The 24,746-nt window shown below is 35.1% G+C and overlaps 1 protein-coding gene across 44 annotated transcripts in view; it reads right to left on the bottom strand.

Annotated features, from left to right (window-relative positions):
* The window catches only part of STAU2 (staufen double-stranded RNA binding protein 2), a 295,961-nt gene that overhangs the window by 130,484 nt on the left and 140,731 nt on the right, over window positions 1-24,746 (bottom strand). For all 44 annotated transcript variants that reach the window (XM_072734497.1, XM_072734483.1, XM_072734473.1 and 41 more), the window contains one exon: window positions 16,012-16,072. In XM_072734497.1, the coding sequence (XP_072590598.1) occupies window positions 16,012-16,072 (61 nt within the window). The remainder of the gene's footprint in view (window positions 1-16,011; window positions 16,073-24,746) is intronic.

The raw sequence follows: 24,746 nt of genomic DNA, 5'->3' as shown, positions 1-24,746 counted from the left end.
TGAGAAGGGGAGAGAGTTGGATACTGGTATCAATCAACTTCATGGCCAGTGAATGATTCAATCAGTTACGCCTATAAAATGAAAACTCATAAAAATTCTGGGCAACTCTGGAAACTTGAGTGAGCCCCCCTAGTTGGCAATACTCTGTGCATATTACACATCATGTATAGGGAGGATGATGCATGCTGACTTCATGGGACAAAGACATTGGAAGCTTTGTGTTTAGGAGCTCCCAGATCTCACCCTATATATATGTCTCTTCTTTTGGCTGGTTCCGATTTGTATCCTTTTTGCTATAACAATATTGTAATCTTAAGTATAGGACTTTCCTGGATTCTGTAATCATACTAGTCAATTATCAAATCTAAATAATCACAAAAAGCCTTGAATTTATAAACAGTTGGTCAAAAGTGAGAGTGGCCCTAGAAACCCTCCAATAGCAGCTGGTATCTGATGTGAAGGCAGTCTTATAGAGAACCATGACCTTAACCTGTGATATTTAACCTAACTCCTGGTTTTGCATCAGAAGTCATTATACTGAGTCATTAATCTAGTCATTAATCAAGAAAATCTAACAAATCTCAGTAAGAACAAGAATCTGTGGCACTTGAGCCATGACCCATTTCCTCACCCATAGGCAACCAGAAAGATGGTGTAGGGGCTTGCTTTCTCCTCAATCTCCTGTTAAGGAATACGGCATTTCACCAAGAAGGGCAGACTACCAGAGTATCTCATTTCCCCCAGCTCCAAGCTGCAAAAGCTAAATTCCTCATATATATATGGCCAAGAAGTCAACCAATCCCTTCTTCCTTCCAGCCATCACTCATACACTGAAGGCTCTCCACAAGCACAGTAGGCTGAAAATACTTGGGCACTGATATCCCTCTCCTCAGCTTGCTCAGAGGAGGGAAGTTCAAGTCAGAAAAGGCAAGCCAAGAGGAATAGAGCCTACCTCCCCTGCCCAACTCTGTGGTCTTAAAGAAGGACTGTCACTCTCAGAGAAGGGACCACTGTCCCCATTCCCACTCTAGAGCATTGACTCAAATTATGCCCAGGGCGTGATGTAGTCCATAAGAACAGAACTATAAAGCTCTCCCAAAGGAAATGAGTTTATTTGAAACAAATTGTGGGGAAATTGAAGCCTAAGGGCTCTCCTGAAGACACTGGATATTTTGGTGGTTAGCAATTCATAGTAGTCTGCTAACCTCATGAAAACAGCAGGAAGCTACATTGTAAACCTGCCAGTTTTCCAGAAAGACCCAGAGAAAGAGATAATCAAGAAAAGTGCTCTTGGGGTCAAAACCTGAAATACTGGCTTCTGAAACTTCTGAAAAGGGATCCAAATTTACTTGGATCAGACTGGCAGCAATTTATATCCCAAGAAAACAATAGGACTATATGCCAGCAACTAGTGGAATCCAGCAGCTGAGTGTTAAATCAACAGATGCAGAAAGAAAACTCAACAGAGATCAGACAGAGAGCAAAATAGAATCCTACTAAATCCACTGTCATCCCATTTGACTATGTACATGCTGAAGACTGCTCCCTCTGAGAGGTCACATCAGAGGCTTCATACTGCAAGAGAAAAAGAATTCACAAAAACAGTCCAGCTTTTCATCTAAGAATAGGAACAAAACAAGGATTCCCATTTTTGACACCTCCATTCAACAAGTGTTAGAAATTCTAACCAGAGCAATTGGGCAAGAAAAAGAAATAGAAAGCACTCATATTGTAAATGAAAATTATGTCTGTCCACAGATTATATGATCTTACATACAGAAAATGTGGAAGATTCCACAGACTATTAGAACTTATACATAAGCACAGCAAAGTAGCAGGACATGGTCAACACACAAAAATCAGCTGGATTTCTATACACTAACAATAAGCTATTTGAAAAGGATATTAAGAAAACAATCCTTTTTGATTGTTTTGATTTGCTTTTAAGTAAAGCATCAAAAAGAATAAAGTATTTGGAAATTCTCTTAACCAAGTAGGTGAAAATTTGTACACTGTTAATTATAAAACACTGCTAAAAAGAATTAAAGAAGACACAATTAAATGAAAAGAGAACCCATGCTTGTGGATTATGAAACATTATTATTAAAATGTCCATACTGCTAAAACAACCTACAGGTTTGATACAATCCTTATGTAAATACCACTGGCATTTTTTACAGAAAAAAAAAAAAATCCTGAAATTCCTATGGAACCTCAAAAGACCTAAGAATAGGCAAATCAATCTTAAGAAAGAAGAATTAAGTTGAAGGCACCACGTTTACTGATTTTGAAACATTACAAAACTAATGTAATCAAAACACTGGGGTACTGGCAAAACACTGGGGTACTGGCATAAGACATATAGACCAACAAAACAGAATAGAAAGCCCAGAAATAAATCCACGCACATATGGTAAAGTGATCTTTGACAATGGTGTCAAGACTACACAATGGGGAAACAACAACCTCTCAACAAATGATGTTGGGCAAATTGGATATCCACAAGCAAACTTGTATCCACAGTTTGTGGATATCCACAAACTGTGATACAAGCAAAGAAATGAAATTTGACCATTATACCATACACAAAAAAATCAACTCAAAATGGATTAAAGATAAAACTCCTGAAAGAAAATGTAGGGTAAAGTTTCATCAACTTGGTCTAGGCAATGATTTCTGAGATATGATACCAAAAGCACAGGCAAAAAATGCAAAAATAGACCGAGTGAGATTATAACAATCTAAAAATCTTCTGTATAGAAAAGGAAACCATCAATGGAGTGAAAAGGCTACTTATATGCAATGGGAGAAAATATCTGCAAACCATATATCTTAAACAGGATAATACTCAAAATATATAAATAACTCCTACAACTCAACAGCAAAAAGACTAAAAATTTGGTTTAAAAATGTGCAAAGAAAGGATTTGAATAGACATTTCTCTAAAGAAGACATATAAATGGTCAACAGAGATATGAAAAGATGCCTGACAAAGAAATGCAAATTATAACTTTAATGAAGTGTCACCTCACCACTGGTAGGAAGGCCATTACTTTAAAAAAAATAATAATTAAGTATTGATGAGGATGTGGAGAAATGTGAACCCTTGTACACTGTTAGTGGGTTGTAAAATAGTGCAGCCATTATGGAGATACCTCAAAAAATTATAAAAAGAACTACTACATGAAACAGCAACCCACTTGTGGGTATTTATCCAAAAGAACTGAAAACAAAATCTCAAAGCGATATTTGCACTCTCATGTTCACTGCACCTTTATCCACAAGAGCAAAGAAGCAGAAATAATCTAATGTTCATCAGTGGATGAATGGATAAAGAAGAGTAGTATATACATATAGTATATATGCATTTAAAAAATTTTTGAAAGGACAGATCGCATGGATAACATGCTTTTAGTCACTATAAAAAAAGCAAATAACATTTAATTTAAAAATAGTAAATGGGATGTGTGTGGGTAACTGGGTGATGGGCATTAAGGAGGGCACATGATGTAATGAGCACTGGGTGTTATATACAACTGATGAATAACTGAATTCTACATCTGAAATTAATGATACACTATATGTTAACTATTTAAATAAAATAAGATTTAAAAAATAGTAAATGTCCCATATACCAGTAATGACCAAGTGGAATTTGAAATTAAAAACACAATACCATTTGCATTAGCACCCAAAAAATAAAATTCTTAGGTATAAGCCTAACAAGATATGTAAAACATCTATATGAAGAAAACTATAAAACTCTGATGAACAAAATCAAAGAACTAAATAAATGGAGAGATATTCCATGTTCATGGATAAGAAGACTCAACACTGTCAGTGTATCAATTCTTCCTGACTTGCCCTATAGAATCAATGCTATCACAATCAAAATCCCAACAACATATTTATGAATACTGACAAACTGATTCTATAGTTTGTATGGAGAGGCAAAAGCTCCCAGAATAGCCAACACAATATTGAAGGTGAAGAACAAAGTTGGAGGACTGACACTGCTCAATTTCAAGACAATGGAGTGACAGTGATCAAAATAATACAATACTGGTGAAAGAACAGAAAAACAAATCAAAGAAACAAAAGAGAGCTCATAAGTCTAGTGAATTCATTTTTGACAAAGGAAGAAAGGCAATACAATGGAGCAAAGATAGTGTCTTCAAAAATGGTGTCACAACAACTGGACATCCATGCACACAAAAATTAATCTATATACAGACCTTACACCTTTCACAAAACCAGTAGCCCCAAATGTAAAATTCAAAATTATAAAACTTCTAGAATATAGGAGAGAATTGAGATGATCTTAGGCATAGTAATGCCTTTGTAGTTATAATATTAAGACAAGATCCGTAAAAAAAACTATGGATAAGGTAGACTTCATTAAAATTAAAAACCTCTGCTCTGAAAAAAAAAAACAATAGTAAGAGAATTACAAGGCAGGTCACAGATGGACAAAGTATTTGCAAAATATATATTGATGAAGGACTGTAATCCAAAATACACAATACACAAAGAACTCTAAAAACTCAACAACGAAAAATAACAAACAACTCAATTAAAAATGAGCCAAAGATCTTAATAGACACCTCACCAAAAAAGATACACAGATGGGAGAAAAAAAAAAAAAGAAGATATACATATGGTAAATACCATATAAAAAAATGTTCCACATCCTAGGAAATGCAAATAAATATAAAAACTGAGACTACTACCTATTAGAATGGCCAAAATCCGGAATACTGACAGCACAGCCAAATGCTAATGTGGACAGAGTTACAGGAACTCCCATTCATTGCTGGTGGGATGCAAAATGGTATAGCCATTCTGGAAGAAAGTACTCTTACTACACAACCCAGCAACTGTGCTTCATGGTATTTATTCAAAGGAGTTAAAAAAAATCTGACCACACAAAAACTTGCACACAGATGTTCACAGAAATGTGGAAGCAACCAAGATGTCCCTCTGTAGGTGAATGGATAAACTGTGATACAACCTGCAAAGGAATAGTATTCAGTATTAAAAAGAAATGAGCTATCAAACCATGAAAGACATGGAAGTTTTTTAAAGTGCTCATTACTATGTGAAAGAAGCCTATCTTACTTATTTTCTTTTTAGAAACCTATCTTAAAAGAATATGGATCTATGACTCTAAATGCAGGATACTCTGGAAAAGGAAAAAGTACAGACAATAAAAAGTTCACTGGTTGTCTGGGTTGGGGGAGAGAGAAAGAGATGAAAAGGCAGAGCACAGAGGATTTTTAGAGCAGTAGAAAATTCTGTATGATATCATAATGATGGATATATACTATTAGACATCTGTCCAAACATATAAAACATACAACACCAAGAATGAACTATGGACTTTGAGTGATTGTGATGTGTCAATACAGGTTCATCCTTTGTGACAAATGAACCATTCTGGTGAGTGACAGTGACAACAGGGAAGGTTGTGCATGTGTGGGAATGGAGGATATATAGGAAATCTCTGTACCTTCCTCTCAATTTTGTTGTAAATCTCAAGCTTTTAAAAAATCTTTCTTAGAAAATAGCAAATTAAAAAAAAAGTCTGACATTTTGTATTAGCACAAAGTGGTAATACAGTGGTAAAGGTACTAGACTGAAGCCTCGCTATCTGAGTTTGAACTGCAGCAGCAGATAGGCTCTTTACCTTGCTTTCTTGACCTGTAAAATGAATTAGACTAGAGGAACTTGAAAATCTCTTTCAGCTCTAAAAGCCTATGAATCATCTTAACACAAACCAGAAAGCTTGGAATAAAACAATACACTTGAATAACATCACCCAAAAAGCCTGTTGAGTGTTTTTAAAAATGGACTATTACTAAAGGTTTTTAAGTCTTAAGAAAAATCATGTAATGCAGATGGCTGTTCCATTGTTAAAATAAACATTTCACATGCTTTCTCAGCCATTTTAGTGTTTTTACATGATCCACCCAAATATCAAACTGGTATCTGAAACAATAGTTTGGACATTTTCCATGTTATGAAACATCCTAAATGTTTTCTAAAAAAGATTCTGGTACATGATATACAAAACATTCTTTAAAGAAAATGCATACTTAATTTTAGTGGAATTTCTTAGAAAAAGCATTATTCAGTTTTTCTTAATTATCAGCAAATGACATATATGAAAACGAATATGTTATGTAGTGGCAAAGGTGGACCTTAGAAGATATAGGTTCAAGTCTTTACTACCTCTAACTTACTGTCCCTCAAGCAAATTAAAAAAAAAAAATCACCCAAGCCTCAATTATCCTGTTTGTAAAATGAGAGGTTGGACATTCTCCAAACATTTCACACTTCAGACTGCTCGTATTGTTTTTCTTCTATGCATACCATATCTCAAGGATCTGCCTTTCAGACAGACTGCATTTATTTAGGAATAATAAATCATCTTCTTGTTTCTCCTAACAAAGACTGCCAATCTGAGATTCAGAACAACTTGACACAGGAATTCAGAGATATATTTCTGATTCAAAGCAATAAATCTACTAAGAATGAATGCAATATTGCTAAAATACCATTAATGACACCTATTATTATATTGAGTACAGTAACACCAAGCTGAATAGCACAGGTCTAAATGATATCTAAGATAATCAATACAGAGGGAAAAAAGTAAAAACACTACTTTTTTCATTTGTTCAAATGAAACTACAATGTCAAATACTGCGCTCTCATGATTTACTTCTTAAATCAAAACAACTGGTGTCCCCCCCCACCCCCCGAGAAGATTACACTTATTTTTTAAATTTTCCCTCCTTTTCCCTTGGGGAGGGGTGGTTAACCATGTTTATCTTTTAGATTGATTAGCTTTCCAAGAAGCAGTTTCAACTTAAAAAATTTTTTTTGCAATCACCAATAATACCAAAAATAGTACAGTGCCGTCCATAAACACTTTCTGAATAAATGAAAGAATAAATGCTACAACCATCATATGCAGAAGTTTTAGGGAGATTGTCACCACTGTCTTACTAAATCTTAAACTTAACAGCCCTCAAGCATACAGTTGCCTATTGCTTCCTTTTTACTGTTTTTAGTCAATGTTTTAGGTACTCTCAGTCCTCTCATTTCTCATGTCAAGGGATTTTTATCTTTTTAATTACATGTACTCCGTGTAGTATGTACAGAAAGGTCATGGACTGAGCACTTCTCAATTCATACTTGTTTTAAGTAAACTGAGTTTTCAATTGATTCATGTTATAACACAATAGAGACTCAATGATTAAAACTAGTGAAGAGTCAGATGAACAGAAGAGAGTAGAAAGTCCAGAAGAAAACCAAATACAGAATCTTAGTATATGATAATTGTAAAGTTTCAATGTAGTGGGGATTAAGTTGAATTCATACTTGCAGTATGACTTGCATATTTAAAAACAAAAAATCCAGATGAATTCTGGATGATAAAAACAAAATTCCAGATGAATCGCATATTTAAAAACAACAACAACAAAAAGAAACCATAAAAGTTCCAGAAGATAATGTAATAGTATTCTTTATAATCTTACAGTGGGGAAGGCATTATTAACTAAGCTAAGATTACAAATGCTATACAAGGCTATAAAAGAAAGACCATTCAAATATACTAAAAAAGAAAACCAAACTTTAAAAGATTTCACCATAAACAAAGAGAACTTGAAAAATATTGGCAAGTCATATTAATAAAGGCACATACACATACACTCATCAAATAAGAAAGAATAAAAGACTAACAGTCTAACTTTAAAATGAGTACTAGTTATGACTACATCACTGACATAAATATAGAAATGGCTTATAAGTACACAAAAATATAATCTCATTAATCTCATTCACAATAGGAGAAATGCAAAATAAAACTACACTCAATACCATATTTCAACCATCAGATTGGCACAGATCCAGAAGTTTGACAGCACATTGTGTTTCTAAAGCTGAGGGGAAACAGGAAATCTCATATACCAGCGGTTGGAATGTAAATTGTTAAATCTCTACTGAGTATAATCTGGCTACATCTATCAAAATTATATGTGTTCATATTCCTTGACTCAGTAATTCTACTTGTAGGAATTTACCAACAAATATACTAACACACATGTAAAATGATATATGAATGAGGGTTCTCACAACGGGATAATTTACAATAGAAAAAGAATGTAAACAACCTAAACGTCTATCAGTTAGACACTAATTAAGTAACAATAAAGACCTATGCAAATCAATATGAGAGGCTCTTCAGGACATATTGTTAAGTGAAAAGAGAAAATTGTACAACAGTATGTCTGGGATGCCAGAGGATAAAAAAAATATATACTTGAATTTGCTTTTATATGCATAAAAATATACTGGAACAGTACAAAAGTAACTAACCAAACATAAGTTAACTTGCTTGGGAAACAGTAAAAATTGTGCTAATGAGAACAAAAGTAGGGGGAGATTTTTCACTTTTTTTGCATTATTTATTTTTACCCATTGAAAAAACTAAAAAGAAAAAAGAAAAATAAGATTAATGATATAGTCGAATTGGAACTAAAACTAAATTCATCATCAAAAATGAAATCAAAGGTAAAAAAGATTTTTTAAATGTCAACTTCTAGCAGTGTGGAGAACTAGAGGGGCCCTCAGTCCTCCCTGAGCACCCTATAATACACAAATTCCACTCCCAAGTGTGGTCCCGAAAAATCTTAGACATGTGCACCAGGAGTCAGGTTCAAAAATGTTCATAGTGATACTGTGTATAATAACAAAATCCTGAAAATAACTCAAATATGGATCAATACACACATAATGGATAAAACACTATATGTAACAAATTAATCTTAAATTACAGTAAGTGGGAGGAAAAAGTTTTAGAAGATACACATTAATTTTCTTTCTAAATCTTAGGACGTCATCTTTCCAAAGTTTAAAAAAAAACAAAACTAAACAAATATTGTTAAGGACTCATACTTATTTGCTGAAACTATGGAATAAAGGATGAGGGAACTACACATAAAATCCAGAGAGAGGGGCAGCCTGGGCGCCTCAGTGGTTTAGGACCGCTACGGTCCAGGGCATGATCCTGGAGACCTGGGGTCGAATCCCACGTTGGGCTCCCTGCATGGAGCCTGCTTCTCCCTCTGCCTGTGTCTCTACCTCTCTGTCTCTCTGTTTCTCATGAATAAATAAATAAAATCTTAAAAAAAAAAATCCAGATAGAGTGGTTGCCTTTGCAGTGGAGAGGCATGGGAGGCTAAGGGATATGAAAGAGGAAAATGCATAGGTAAGGATATCAGCAATGTTCTGATTATTAAATTGACTGGTAGTTTCATGAACGTTTATTGTATTATTATCTTTATCACTTAAATGTGTGAAATACTTTGTATCAAGTTGGTTGTTGTTTTTTTTTCATTAAAGGTGTTAACACAAGTTTAACATTTCTTGGCAAACTGTAATATACTGCACTGGATCTATAAAACTCCATCTTTCTAGACAGCTGATGAATAATTATGAGCATTAACCTGATTTTCTCCTGCTTATTGTAGAGTTTTTTTTTATAACAGAGAAAATCAATTAAGCAGTTATTAATACTTCAAATTTCAATCTCTGGGAGACTTTCACCTGTGTGGCATTATATGCTTTCTTCCAGTTCTGAAAATGATAGTTTTAGACACCTTCTGATCCCTATAGAGCTCTGAAAAGAGCATGTATTTCAGATTTCCAGAACACATTTCTAAAATTAAAATTTCGCTCAGACTATTTTCTCTTCTTTAAAAAAAAAAAAAAAAAGTCAGAGGGGCACCTGCCTGAGTTGGTCAAGCATCTGACTCAATTTTGGCTCAGGTCATGACCTCAGAGTCCTGGGATTGAGCCTCACATTGAGCTCCACACTCCACAAACCTTACACAGAGTTGGCTTAAGATTCCCTCTCTCCCTCTTCCCCTTCCCACTGCTTGCTCTCTCTCACTAAATAAATAAATAAATAAATAAATAAATAAATAAATAAATATTAAAATTAAAAATAAAGTCATAATAAAAGTTTCCCCAAGTAGACTTCAATATATAGATAACTGCTGCCCAGCTTTTTAGTATATGCCATGTGTTTAAATTCAGCCAGACGATATAACTCAGGCCAAAGTTTGTGACTGTTTTGTTTTGTTTAAGATTCATTCGTTTATTTGAGAGAAAGAGAGAAGAGGGGCGGGGGGGGGGGGGGGGGGAGGAGGGAGGGAGAGAAAGAAGCCTTAAGCAGACTCCCTGCTGAGCACAGAGCCTGGCATAGGGCTAGATCCTAGGACCTGAGATCATGACCTCAGCTAAGGTGAAATGCTTAACCAACTGAGGTACCCAGGTGCCCTGTGAGTGTTTTAAACATCCTTTTTTTTTTTTTTCTGATTGTAAAACCATTGTATGTTTATTATGGAAAAAGTTTCTCTATTTTTTCATATCTTTTAGTTAAGCTTTAGAAAGAAATGTGCCTTTCTAAATAAGAGCTTTGTATTTTTATCACTTCAGAAAATCCATGATAATTCACAATCCTACCAGCAGGATCTGAATGCCTGCTGCCCTAACATTTGGATTTATCATTCTTAAACCCTTGCCAATTTTTATGGATCAGAAATTATGGAACAGTTATTTTAATCTGCACTTTCTTGATTACTGAGCAATTTTTCATGATTTAATGTCTGTTCTTTTTAAATGTCTCAAGTCCTCTAGCCATTTTTCTATTGGGATGTTTACCTTTTAATTTATAATTATTAACCTATAGGCGTCCTTTGTGTTTATAAATACTATTGCTATATAAGCTGAAGTTTATGCTGTTTATGATTTGACTTTTCATTTTCTTATGTTGTTTCATGAATTCGTTTTTGGTTTTTATGTGCTTACATCCATCTGTTTTTTATCTTCAAGCTTTTATCCTTTGCTCTTATATTTAAAAAAGAGTCTCATACCCCAATCAATAAATGTATCTTTAAATTGCTCAGATGGCTTTCCTTTTAAAAAACCATGTATCTGAATTTTTTTTGCTCTAAAAATCTGAGTCAAACAAGTTTTTAAATTCATGAAAATTTAAATTTAACCTTTACTGAGAATATTTCAGAAAAACATATTATCTATGTTAATCTGATTAAAGACTTATATTCTAGTTTCAGTTTTCCATAAATGAATGGGCCTTAAACTACAAACTCAACTTATATGACTACAACAGAAGCAAGCTTAATGCTCCTTTCATCCCATCTCCCTAGATTCAATTGACATGACAAGAGAATCCCAGTTCAAGTAATAAAAAGGCTTCTCACCACTCAGGCAAGTTCAGTGCAGCCACCAACGAAAGGGGACAGAATATCTTTCTGGAACATTTGGATCTTCCTTTACTTGCTCAGGGGAGGAATAGCATTTTCACCTGCAGTCTCAGCAAGTACAGGAGTACTGGCAATGAGGATGTGTAGGTCTTGGTGCCCCCAACTGCTCCATTAAATAGCCCTCTATTTATGGGATTTGACTTTGTTCAAAGACAATCAGCCAGGGCACAAAAACCTAATAATCTTTTAGAAGTAGACAGCTACAAGTCAGCTACACTCTTAGATTTCCAATATAGTATTTATGTCTAAATAATTAACTTGATCACTTAGTTTAATATTTAAATACAGCTGGCTCCAACTAATTTAATTGTCTCATTACAAAGTGGTTTTGTTATGGGAGGCACAAAAGTAAATTGTTCAGGGAACTCTCCCAAAACACTTGAAAAATCTATTAATCTGCTATCTTAAAATTAAAAGTACAACCCTCACCTGCATTCATACCAAAAAAGCAGGGGTTCTAAATACAATATACAGCATGTGGAAAACAAGACTACAATCTACCTTAAGTCATGTCACTGGGATGGTTTGGCCTCCTGGTTTCAAGATGTATAGAGTTTAACAATATATGGATATGACACAAAAGTGACAAAAAATTTGCCAAGTCAACTATGATACTGAAAAGGTCAATATGAATTCTATTCTATCCCAAAAGTATTTGTCCTGGGTCATCTCTAATGAACCTAGAAGAAGCCAGCATATTTCACAGGGGCTAAATAAAACTTTTTAAAAGGTTAACGGAAAAATATTTATGTGAAAAATGCCTCCAAATATTCTTTTAGTGGGTGGATTCAGCACATACCAGTGAATACCTTTGAGCTTAGTCCAATTTTGAATTAAGCTACAGTTCACCTTTAAGAAACAATGAACCTGTTTTTAAGTAAAACCCTGTATTAATAAGAAACATGGAATGTGAATACAAAATAAAAGATATTATCAACTGCACTGTATCTAAATATTTTACAAAGTTTTCCATGAGCCGTCAGTAGATCTTTAAAATGCATGATCTTTCAAAAAACTTGTTAGTCATTCATCTGTAAAAATCTAGCTTTTTATGTGTATGCCAAGCATAAAATTGCCCCATGCTAAATTTAACACAAACCTCACATCACAGAATGAGGTGTTCTTGCACTTGAACATGACTATGACAGTGATTCAAAGGATAAAAACACACTTAGAACAGTCAGTCTACCTTTTGCTGCAATTCAGTACAATGAAGAAAGCCTGAGAAGCATGCAAAAATTAGGTCCATATTTTAAATCTGCAGGCAATCAAGCCAGGAGCCAGGCTATGCAATCACAATCACTTGCAAAACCATTTAAACCATTTTTTAGTTGTAATTGTTAGCAGTTTCTTATGACTGTAATCTTTAAAAAAATATCTTCCACTTCAAAAATTAAATGCACATGTACATTAACTTTTTTTGTCTACTTGGAGTTAGGTGCTAGCTATTCCAAGTTAAAATTTTCTTTCTTCTTTCCAATACTGCATTCCCTTTTAATTTTTGTATACTATGGTTCCAAGTTAATTTCATAATATTTATCCAAATAATGGTTAGCTAACTACAATTTGTAAAGATACACAGTTTAATAAACAATGTAGAGAGTCACTTTATGATAACATTGTTTTTGGGGAGCCTAGGTGGCTCAGTTGGTTAAGTGGCTGCCTTTGGCTCAGGTCATGATCCCAGGATCCTGGGATCCAGGCCCACGTTAGGTTTTCTGCTCTGTGGAGTCTGCTTTTCCCTCTCCCTCTGTCCCTCCCCCGACCTGTGTGTTAAGAGTTCTCTCTCTCTAATAAATAAAATCTTTAAAAAGAAAAAAAAATTGTTTTTTACAAAGTAGTATGTTATCTTTTCCGATATTCAAGGATGGTTAATCATTTTACAAATGCTAGATAATTAAAGATACTCAGCATTATAAACTGGTATGCATAACTCTTAACAGAGCACACTGAATCATAAGATATGAAATTAGTTGCTCAAGGTCAGAACATATGCCAGCCAGGTGGCCTGCAGTGACAACCTTAAATTCTTGTCCCTCACATGTGCCATCCCAAGAGAGATCTACTCTAAATTCTGTCTGCAAAACTCTTAACCTAGGCATTCTTCACGGGCCAGAAAACTCTTAGGACAGGATTTCAAATTTAAGGAATTAAGTAGAAAAGAATTTAACATAAATGTTACCCTAATAAACAAATTTAATTTTCAGGTAATGGATTCATCACCTGAATGGTCAACTTCTAAGAAACTAACTTTTTGCCAATGTTGTATTTAAGTGGCTGGGCGATGGCTCCGGAGGCCACTGGGGCACCACTAGAGAGGACTAGCCATCAGGGAGTCAAACAGTTACAGTTCAGAGTAGGGCTGCCATCGTCCTCTGTGGTAACCTGAGGCAGAGACCACTCAGTGTTCACAGGGAAGAACACAGGTATTGGCTTTCTCACCTCTCAGTTTGGAAGGGGTAAGGGATCATATCCTTCTTTCAAATTCTCAATTTGAACTACTGGAGACTGAAGGAAGTTCTAAAGTGTTAACAGTTTGGTTGTTTTAAGCTGGTCTCAAATAGCTTGATCACTTTTAACATTGTTTAAAGCAATTCTTTCATGCATTCTTACACATTTCTCATAACTGAAACTCACTGGCCTCTCTATACTATCTCTTCCCCTATTCGCAAGTAAGTTCCTAAATCACTTAGCAAGCTTAAAAAAAAAAAAATCAAAGTTTAGAGGCAAACTACCACTGTTAAAAGACAGAGTTTGTAGGTAATCTATAATGTGATTTCATGGTAAGACTATCAAGTTAATAACTACCTGACTTCCATGTTCAAAAGCACAATGTTTATATTCTTTGAAAAAATACCTAGTGCCAAAAGTAACTATTCAAATATAAACTATATGTACATTGGCCACCTGGTACATTTAAAAACATCTGACAGATTAAAAGTATATAAGAATGGGAGGCACCTGGGTGGCATACTTATGTTGAGCATCCAACTCTTGGTTTTAGCTCAGGTCTGATCTCAGGGTCATGAGATCAAGCCCCGCGTTAGGCTCCATGCTCAGCGGGGAGTCTGCTTGAGATTCTCTCTCCCTCTCTGCCCCTCCCCCAATACTTTCTCTAAAAACAATAAATCATAAAAAAAAATTTTTTTAATGTAAAAATGGAATTTTTGATAAGCCTACATAGAATTATACAATTTTTATTTGAAAAGGGAGGGAGAAGGCACAGAAGAAAATCAACATTCATCATGTACTTACTAGGAAACAGGTACCATGCTTAGTATTTTACAAAAAACTAAAATCAATTCAATGCTTCTTATATTTCCTTACCAAGTAATTATAAACCTATATATTCAAACATCAAAGGAATTAAACATAAACTCTCTGAGAATCCTGACTTGATTCCATTTTTTTCTTTGGGCCATGTACTAAACCTATCACATTCATCATTCTTATATATATAGACCAAAGGCTCAGAGTCCTATTAAATTATCCCAGAATGTAACTCATGAATACTATTACCTCAGTGAAATATTCAAGAAGCTACTTTTGATGATCCAAGAATTCAATTCTCCTAAGTATGCTCTGATAGAAGTTTGTTGCTACTTTCATTAAACATCAAGAGATGAGCTGTTAATATTGAAAAATACTCTTCATTATGACCATTTACATACTTAAGCTTAGTCAGCTTCCAAAGGTTATAAGGAAGAGAAATAGAGTTAGAAATGAGATAAATTTGACTTCACTGAGGACTTTGTTTCATAGGGTCTGCACTAGCTGGCTATTTTGTTTTACTGATATACAGTACATTGGTCATGTCAGGGAAAACAGATGCTTTTTGAGAGAGGTAGAAGGAAGTTAAAAAAAGATGCCTGTGCTTCCAACGCATAACAGCTTTATCACTAACCTTTGAGAAAAGAGATAAACTGAAGGGATTTTAAAGTGTCATTCTTACATTTCTCAAATTTCAATTAATTGATTCTAAGAACTCAGCACAATGTGAAAAATGCTTATTACTATGTTAAATGAAAACAACACAGTATAAACTTTCATCTATATTATAGTTATATAAAAATGTGTATCTAAAAAGAACTGAAAGTTAATTTTTTTAATTTAAATCCAATTAATTAACATATAGTGTATTATTAGTTTCAGAGGTAGAGTTTAGTCATTCATCAGTCTTATATAACACCCAATGCTCATTACATCACGTGCCCTCCTTAATGTCCATCACCTAGTTACCAGCCCCCACCTCCCTCTACTCCAGCAACCCTTAGTTTGTTTCCTATGATTAAGAGTCTTTTATGGTTTGTCTCCCTCTCTGATTTCATCTTGAAACAGTTGATTTTAGAGTACAATGGTTTTACAGATAATTGCTTTAATTTTGATTCTTTTGTAATATAACAATGTTGCAATAAGAACAGCTTTATAAAATTATATCCTCACCATGTAGAGTAAATGGTACTCTGTTTGCAATGACTAAACCATGCTAAGAATATGAGTGTTTGTGTTTTCTGTCAGCTCCAGGAAACCATGACTTCCTTGTCTGCCCCACAACATCTCAGGCCCAAATAGATCTAATAAATATCCAATGCCAGTCTAATCACTCAACTAGTGACGAACACCAAGTGTAGTTATCAGGAAAGTAAAAACTTACTGTTATTTGTTGGTTCAGGAAACCCAGCCTTTGGACCACTCCATCCTTTGTTTTCCCCTGTCTGAAAGATTAAGTCAATTGTTTAAATCCAGAGAAACAGATTAATTGAAAAAGAAGAAAGTTAACTAATCAATTAATAAGCAAAGGCAAAAGTCACTCACATGATTATTCTGATTATTCTTTCCCTCTCTAACCTCAGAGCCATAAATACAAAAGTAACTAATAGGAACAGTATCATTTCTTCCTTTTCTACATGCAAATCTATTCTTGTGTCTCCTTCTGCTTTCATCGGTTTTTCTAAATTTACAATTTAAGTAATCAATAAAGCCCCATATTCAGTACATTATATACAACATAGGCTCTATCTAGATGGTTAAAAAGTAAACAATTCTTACTCAAACGCTAAACAATAATAATCACCACAAACACTAACGTGACTCAAAGGGCTTTATGACTTCTGAGGTCAAATTAATAATAGAAATATTACTGGGTCTGTTCTGTAAAAGTTCTGTGTCAAGGGTCATGAAATATTGCTCACAACAAATTGAAAACTTAGCTCAAGATTTAAGTAAAACTTGTAATATCCTGACTTTTGTCAGATGATTTGACCTCTATTGGTTATAAAAATATTCAGAGAAACCAATATATTTTGAAGTACTAAGTATTAGTACTTTAACTAATTTTAGTTAAATTAATAAATGACCTTAACTGGTTATATTCTCTTTGTATGGAGCTGGTATTATTGATATAAGGTACATCAGGGGGAAAAAAGACATATTTCCTATCATAATCAGCACTTTATATTTACATTATCAGATGTCAATGTTCAAATGGATAAATTAACTCTATAGATATAAATACAAAATACAGTCCTAGCAAATAGTGTACCACCGTGAAAGGATAGAGGAGGAGGAAATGCTCGTCAATGCAGACAGATATCAATGGAAGACCTGGGAAGATCCCACTTACACATTCTCTGTGAAGATGAGATCACAGAATGAGAGGAAAGCTGACTGAGGGAGGTTAGAAGGTTGAGGGAAGTATAGTAAGGAATAAATCACATTAGGGAGATGAAAAGTGGGCAGATTAGAAGAATGCAGAGTCTCAGGCAAGTGAGGGTTTAGCTGAAGTTGATAATAAATTTAGCATTTCATTCTTCCTTTCATTCTACTTATAACCAGGGTTAAATATTAGACTATATGCTCTATGTCTAGTTTTTCACCTTCAACTGAATCCCAAGCCTCTCTGATTTCCACCTCAATACTCTAATAAAACTTTTTGTAGGGTTTCTGCTTAAACATGACAGAGTAAACAGAAAGAGTAATCTCTCCCCCACCCCACCAAACATCTCTAAATTGATAATCCAGTAATCCATAAACTCTCTCTCCCTCTCTTCTGCCCACAGACCCTCAAACAGAATATGAAGGTACTCAACAGCAGAAGAAATAAGCCTATCAAAGGCTAGAACCAGAAAAGCAGATAAACAGTTGGAACTGACCTAGCAGATGTGAGTAGGCTGAAACTAGTCTCAAGGGTGAGAAGCCAACAAAGACCTTGCAGAAAAGTAAACTGATTTGTGTCCCCAGAACCCCAAAAAGCCTCAGGAATTAGAAGCACACTTGGTACTTCTAAAGATGAATCCTGGAAGGACCTGAAAACAGAAATATTATCTGAAAGTCTTTCAAAGTGCTATGAAATTTTCAGGTCACCTCTGTGACCCCCAAAAAAACAGCTTTCATAAGAAGTGGGTTTTTTTTTTTTTCGTTATGTTACTAGGTCAGCTTTATTTCTGATGATAACCACTAGTCCTTTGGTGCCAATAGAATGAATAAAAGGCACAAACGAGCTGGGTAATACTGACTTGTGTCAAAACAATCAGTATGCAGCAATCAGTCCATTCTCCCCAAGATTACAGCATGCATGTGTCTCCTCTGCTCACCACACTCCACACCTGGACCTCCTTTCCCAGCCTGAAACATAATGCCCATTCTTCAAGTACCAGTTCAAAATTTACTGCTTCCATAAAGTGTTCAACCTCCCCTTTCAATCCAATGATACTCTCTGTCTCCTGAATTCCACTCTCAGATGTTTCCAATGTTTCTTGCACCAACTATAACTTTTTGCCTACGTTGTAATTATTAATCTAAGCATTGCTTTCCACTAATCCAGTTTCAATATTTTGCAAGAAGGACAGTGTCTTCTTTCCTTTATGTCCAGCATGGCAGGTGTTCCAACAATTATAGAAAGGAGCACGTTAGTGTGTGAAGGAGAATATATTACACAGTGCACGGTCGGAAGGACTCACACACTAAAGGAACTAAGGGACAGGAAGACATGAAGATAAAGGGAAAAGTACATTTTGAGGCTGAAGGTAGGACAAATAAATAATAATACAAATATCCTTTTGAAGACAACTCTATATACCATATTGACCATATTGCCTGCATGCCTTTTCCCCAAACTCTCCAACCTTCTTCAGAAAGGCTAAAACAGAGAGACTTTGAACAACACTAGGCAGCTGTGGGTGGGATGCTCGACCACAGTGTAAATGAGATGGGAGTCCAAACTTATCCTGGAAGATAAGACATCTAATGCTCTTCCTCATTTTGGACTCAGAAGACAATAGCCAGGCTTCTGACCCACAAGGAATGGCAAAGACAACAAACGGAAAAGAATAAACCTTCCAAAAAAGGTTAAGATTTTTTAAAGTTCTCAGAGACATAAAAGAAATATTATACCCATTAAACAAGAAAAAGGGGCTATAAAAAGGAATATTCTAAGAATGAGGAAGAGCTATGGGAAGTCAATAATATAATAACCAAAGTAAATAATTTCAAAAAAGGACTGGAAGACACAGTTAAAGAAATCTCCTAGAAAATAGTAAGTAGAGAAGGAAAGAGAAAGGAAGGCAGGCAAGCAGGCTGGCTCATAAGATGATCTATAATACTAGGAGGTATCCTAGAAAGAAACAATAGCAAAAATGGAAAGAAATTTTCAAAGGAATAATATAAGAAACTTCTCACTTTTAAAGTACATGAATTTCTGGATTAAAATCCAAATGCCCAACATAATTTACCAAAGAATACACACATCAAGTCAATCATTCACAGATTTCAGAACCCCTAAGGAAAAAAAAAATCAGAAAAGCATCAAAAGGGGCAAAAACATAAAAGTATATATATATATATATATATATATATATATATATATATATAGGCTGAAGAATCAGTAAGCTTTGGAGTTTCAAAAGGGATGTAGAAAACATTGGAGGAGTACCTTCAAAATTCTGTAAAAAAGTTATTTCCAATTTAGAATTGGATCTTAGAAAGGCCATCAATTAAGTGTGTGGGAAATATAAAGATATTTCAGACCTATAATATCTCAAAAAAAAATTTACTCACCAAGTATGTTCTACAGGCAAGCTACTAAAATATGTGTTCCATCTAAACAAGGAAGTAAATTAACAATAAGGGAAACCTTCCAGAAAATAGGCAACTCAACAAGGAGAGAGGCAAAAGAAATTTTCAAAATAATGGCTAAGAAAAGAACCAAAATAATAGCTCTGCAGCAGACCCATCAAACGATTAACCCAAATTAGGAAAGGAAGATAAAAAGCTTCAAGAAAGATTTTAAAAAGGAACTAAAAAAAATGTATGATGGGTTTGCTTATAAGAGAGCTTGAGGGAAAAAAAAGAGCTTGAGGATAAGTTAGAAAGATGTAGGGAAGTGTACATGTGGAGTATGTATATGAGAGTTAAGTCTTCATTTTTCATAGCAAGAACTCAGACAATATCTAAAAATGAAAAATATAGGGGCGCCTGAGTGGCTCAGTCAGTTAAGCATCTGCCTTTAGCTCGGTCATGATCCAGGGGTCCTGGGATTGAGCTCCACATCTGACTCCCTCCTCAGCAGGAAGCCTGCATATCCCTCTTTCTCTCTGCCACTCCCCCTGCTTGTGCATTGTCTCTCTCAAATAAATAAATAAAATCTCTTTAAAAAAAAATAAATGCAAAATCTAGAAATAGCAATATGAGCAACAGAAAAATAATACAATGAACAGCTGAAGCAAGTGACAAATGATTGTCTCTGGAAAAAGGAAGCAGAAATGGCCAGTAGCAGGGCATTTTTTTTTTTATAAATCTTGAGCCCTTATACAATTAATCTTGATAAATCCTGACTTTTTATACATATATCATCAGTATTATTTTGATCAATATAATAATCAAATCTATAAAAGAATGAAACACATGCCAGTTATGTCTTGTTAGAGAACAAACTCCACAATATAAGTGAAACCCCAACATATAAATGGAAAAGAAAATCAAGATGTAAGAACAGTATATTTTAAAAGGGTGGAAAGAATGTTTCACTTTTTCTTAGAATGTAGAAATGTGTCAATGAGAAAGCACCAGAGAAAACGTCTCTTGAATCCATCTGAGATCTGAGATTGTAAAACAAACATGAAAAATGAATTCTAGAGAGTAACAAACCCCTCCAAGGAGAGGTAGGGCTTGCAAAGTGTTTCAACACTGGCAGAGCAAGTAAGGAAGAGATGAATGTTATAAATGCAGGTAATGCAGGTGAGAAGAAAGTAGATGAAATGCCAATAAATTCTATGGGGTGTCTGGGTGGCTCAATCAGTTAAGCATCTGCCTTTGATAGCTCTGCAGTAGACTTGGCTTGGGTCATGATCTCAGGGTCCTGGGATCGAGCCGTGTGTTAGGCTCCTTGATTAGTGGTGAGTCTGCTTCTCCCTCTCTTTCTCCCCCCTCTCATGTTCTCTCTCTCTCTCTCCAATAAATAAAATCTTTTTCAAAAATGCCAATAAATTCTAAAAGATTGAGTGTGGGCTAGCACAACAGTTCAGAAAAACTAGGATCTCCAGGCAGAATCTCTTTTCCATGGGCCTCTCCTGAGTACTCAGGAGAACAATCAACCAGAGGTACAACTGGAAACCACAGAGAGCCTCAACTGGTAGAGGAGATATGCAGCTGGTGAATATTTGCCACTGAGAGGAAAGGATAGAACTTTTGTACACTTCTCTAGACTTTTCTCTCATACAAAGCAAAAAGCTCAAGACACTAGAGAAAAGAGAGAAACAAATCCTAACCCCCTCTGAAGTACAGACAGAGATTCTTTTCTTCCAGAGGCTGAGGCAAAAACGACTCATTGTTTCTAGAAAAGGAGTAAAAGCAAAAGCTACCTACCCCTGGGGGAAAACAGGGGTACAAAACACTCTTGAAAGCAAGGCCCTACACCAATATAAAGTAGAAGTCTAAACATGCTGACAAGGGGGCAGGAAACTCTCTTGTACCCAAGAGCACCCACAGATCCAATGTCAAGTTTAACTACCATGAGGAAGGAGGCAGATAAAAACCTACATCTGAAACTCAGGCACAGAGAGACTACTTGAGAATGAGGCTGGGCAAGAAAATCAAGAACTACATCCCCACACGCACCACACTCTTATGATCAAGTAATAAGCACAAGAGCTGACTACAGAGCATACAGATATCCCTTACCCCTTGCCACAGTAAAGGGGGAACTTCTGAAACCTGAGGACAGAGAAGAAACACAGGGAAAAATCCTTCCCAAACCTCACCCCACATAGAACACAGATAATAGCATACCACTACTGAATGAATCAGAAGTCAGCAGTGACGATAGTAACAACAAAACTCAAAATGAGCTCAACTACTGACAAGATTGATGCCACCCTCCACACTAAGTCTGAAAGAAGAGACATGCCTATTACTCAACATAAATACTATTTAACAGCCTCCACGAATTCTCAATAAACAATGTCCAACACTTATTCAAAGATTATGAGACACTCCAAATTGCAAGAATTGTCAGAGGATAAAGAAGTCAACAAAACAGGACCCAGAGATGACCCAGATGTTAGGATTATAAGAAACAAATTTTACAATACCTATGATTAGCAGGTTAGAAGATTTAATGTAAAAGACAGATAACATGTATAAATATATGGAAAATCTCAGCAGAAAATAACAGAATCTATAGAACAAAAGCAAATGGAAATCCTGGAGGAGAGTCACAGATGAAAATTAATGCTGATGTCATTATTAATGGATAGGTAGAGATGAAGAAATAATCACTAAAACTGCAGATAAATCAATAGAAATTACTCAAACTGAGGCACAGAAAAAAAATTAAAAAATTAAAAACAAAAACTACCGGAGCTAAAAAAAAACAATACCAATGGTCTAACAAATAAGTAACTAGAAACTATGTAAAAGAGAGGAAACAAAGAATAAGAAATATCTGAAGAAATAATAGCAGAGAATTTGACAAAGTAACCAAATTATAACAAAACACAGATGCCATGCTCAGTAACCACTAAGCAGGAAAAATACAAAAGGGGGAAAAAGGCTGACTACAGAGCATACAGATGTCCCTTACCCCTTGGCACAGTAAAGGAGGGACTTTAAGTCCCTCCAAAAGAGGAGAAAGGGAAGAAGGAAAGAGGAAGGACAAGGAAGAGGCAGAAGGATAAAGGGGAAAAAAATCATATTTAGACATATCATAGTCAAACTGCTGAGAATTAATGAAGGAAAATTCTGACTGCCTTCAAAGGGGAAAAAATTTTTATGAAGAGGAAAGAGTAGGTAAGAATTACAGCAGATGTCTCATCAAAAACTACATAGATCAAAAGACAATGGAACAAGATATTTTAAAATATAGTAGTGCCCCTTATCCACAGTGGGGACACTAACAAAAAAAGAAGCAGATAGACAATCAGAAGGGATACAGGACTGGAAAGAAGAAATCAAAAAGAAAATTAGAACATATCTTAAAATGAATGAAAATAGAATTCAAATTGTCAAAATCTGTAGAACAGAGCTAAACCAGTGCTTAATGAGAAGTATAGAGCATTAAATCTTATATTAGAAAAGAAGAAAGTTCTCAGATCCATAGTCTTAGCTTCAAGTTTACAAAACCAGAAAAAAGAAAATTAAACCCAAAGTCAGTGAAAGAAGGATAAAATAAAGAGCAGAAATCAATAAAATGGAAAACAGAAAAATAGAGAAAAGTAATTAAACAAAAACCTGGTTGTTTAAAAGAGATAAAAAAAATTAATAAACTCCTAGCCAAGTTGATCAGGAGAAAAAGAAAACAAATTACTAACAGCAGGAATGAGAGAGGGAATATCACTACAGATGCTGTAGCCATTAGAAGGATAACAAGGGGGGCGGGCGGGGGCACACCTGAGTAGCTCAGTTGGTTAAGCATCTGCTTTCAGCTCAGGTCATGATCCCAGACTCCACATTAGGCTCCTTGGTCAGAGGGGAGTCTGTTCCTCCCTCTCTCTTGGCCCCGCCCCCACCTTGTGCTTATTTTCTCTCACTCACTCTTTCTCTCAAGTAAATAAATAAAATATTTTTTAAAAAAGTAAAAAGAAGGGTAACAAGGAAATGCTGTGAACAATTCTATACCAAGAATTTAACAACTTAGAAGAAATGGATAAATTCCTTCAAGGATTCAAACTGCCAAAGTTCACTCAGAAGTAGATAGCCTGAGTAGCCCTATATCTATTTTTTAAAACTCAATTTATAGTTAAAACCTTCCCAGTCTTCCCCAGATGGCTCCACTGGCAAATTCCACCCAAATACTAAAGAAGAAAGATTACCAAAGTCTTCTAAACTTCCAAACTTACTATACCAAGAGCATTACCCTGATCCTGATGTTAAAACCAGACAACGATATTACAACAACAAAAAAATATGGATCAATATCTCTTATACATGTAGCCATAAAAATCTTTAAAAAATATTAGCAACTCTATTCTAGAAATATGTAAAAAAAAAAAAAAAAAAGGTAATACATCATGTACATCATGGTCAAGTGGGGTTTATGCCAGTCAGGCAAGCTTAGTTCAATATTCACAAAACAGTCAAGGTCACTTGGCAGCCATTAGGATGGATACTGTTTAAGAAAACAAGACAAAATAAGATGCCTGGGTGGCTCAGTGGTTGAGTGTCTGCCTTTGGCTCAAGGCATGATCCTGGAGTCCCGGGATCGAGTCCCACATCAGGCTCCCTGCTTGGAGCCTGCTTCTCCCTCTGCCTATGACTCTGCCCCTCTCTTTCTCTCTCTCTCTCTGTGTGTGTGTGTTTCTTGTGAATAAATCAATAAAATCATAAAAAAAAAAAAACAAGACAAAACAAACACCTACACACACACATACCAAGTGTTAGCAGAGTTATGGAGAAATTGGAACCCTTGTGCATTGCTGGTGGGAATATAAAATGGTACAGCTACTGCAGAAAAGAATTTGCTAATTCCTCAAAATATAAACGTAGAATTACCATATGATCAAACAATTCCACTTCTAAGTATATATTCCAAACATTAAAAGTAGGGATTTAAAATAGATACTGGTACCCCAATGTTCATAACAGCATTACTCATAATAATCAGTAGTTGAAAATAACCCAAATGTCCATCAATAGATGAATGGATAAATAAAGTGTGATATATCCACACAATGGAATACTATTCAGGTTTTAAGAGGAATGAAATTCTGATATATGCGACATGCAATATGGATGAACCTTTGAAAACATGCTAAATGAAATAAGCTCAACAAAATGGACAAACTTTGTATGATTCCACTTAAAAGATGGTTCCTTGAAAAGACAAAGGGAAGAATGAGGAATTAGTGTTTAATGCAGTACAGTTTCTATTTGGAATGATGAAAACATTCTGGAAGT

This window comes from Vulpes vulpes, chromosome 13 (genome assembly GCF_048418805.1).
Source record: "Vulpes vulpes isolate BD-2025 chromosome 13, VulVul3, whole genome shotgun sequence".
Lineage (NCBI taxonomy): Eukaryota > Metazoa > Chordata > Mammalia > Carnivora > Canidae > Vulpes > Vulpes vulpes.
This window is presented reverse-complemented; position numbering and strand designations above follow the sequence as displayed.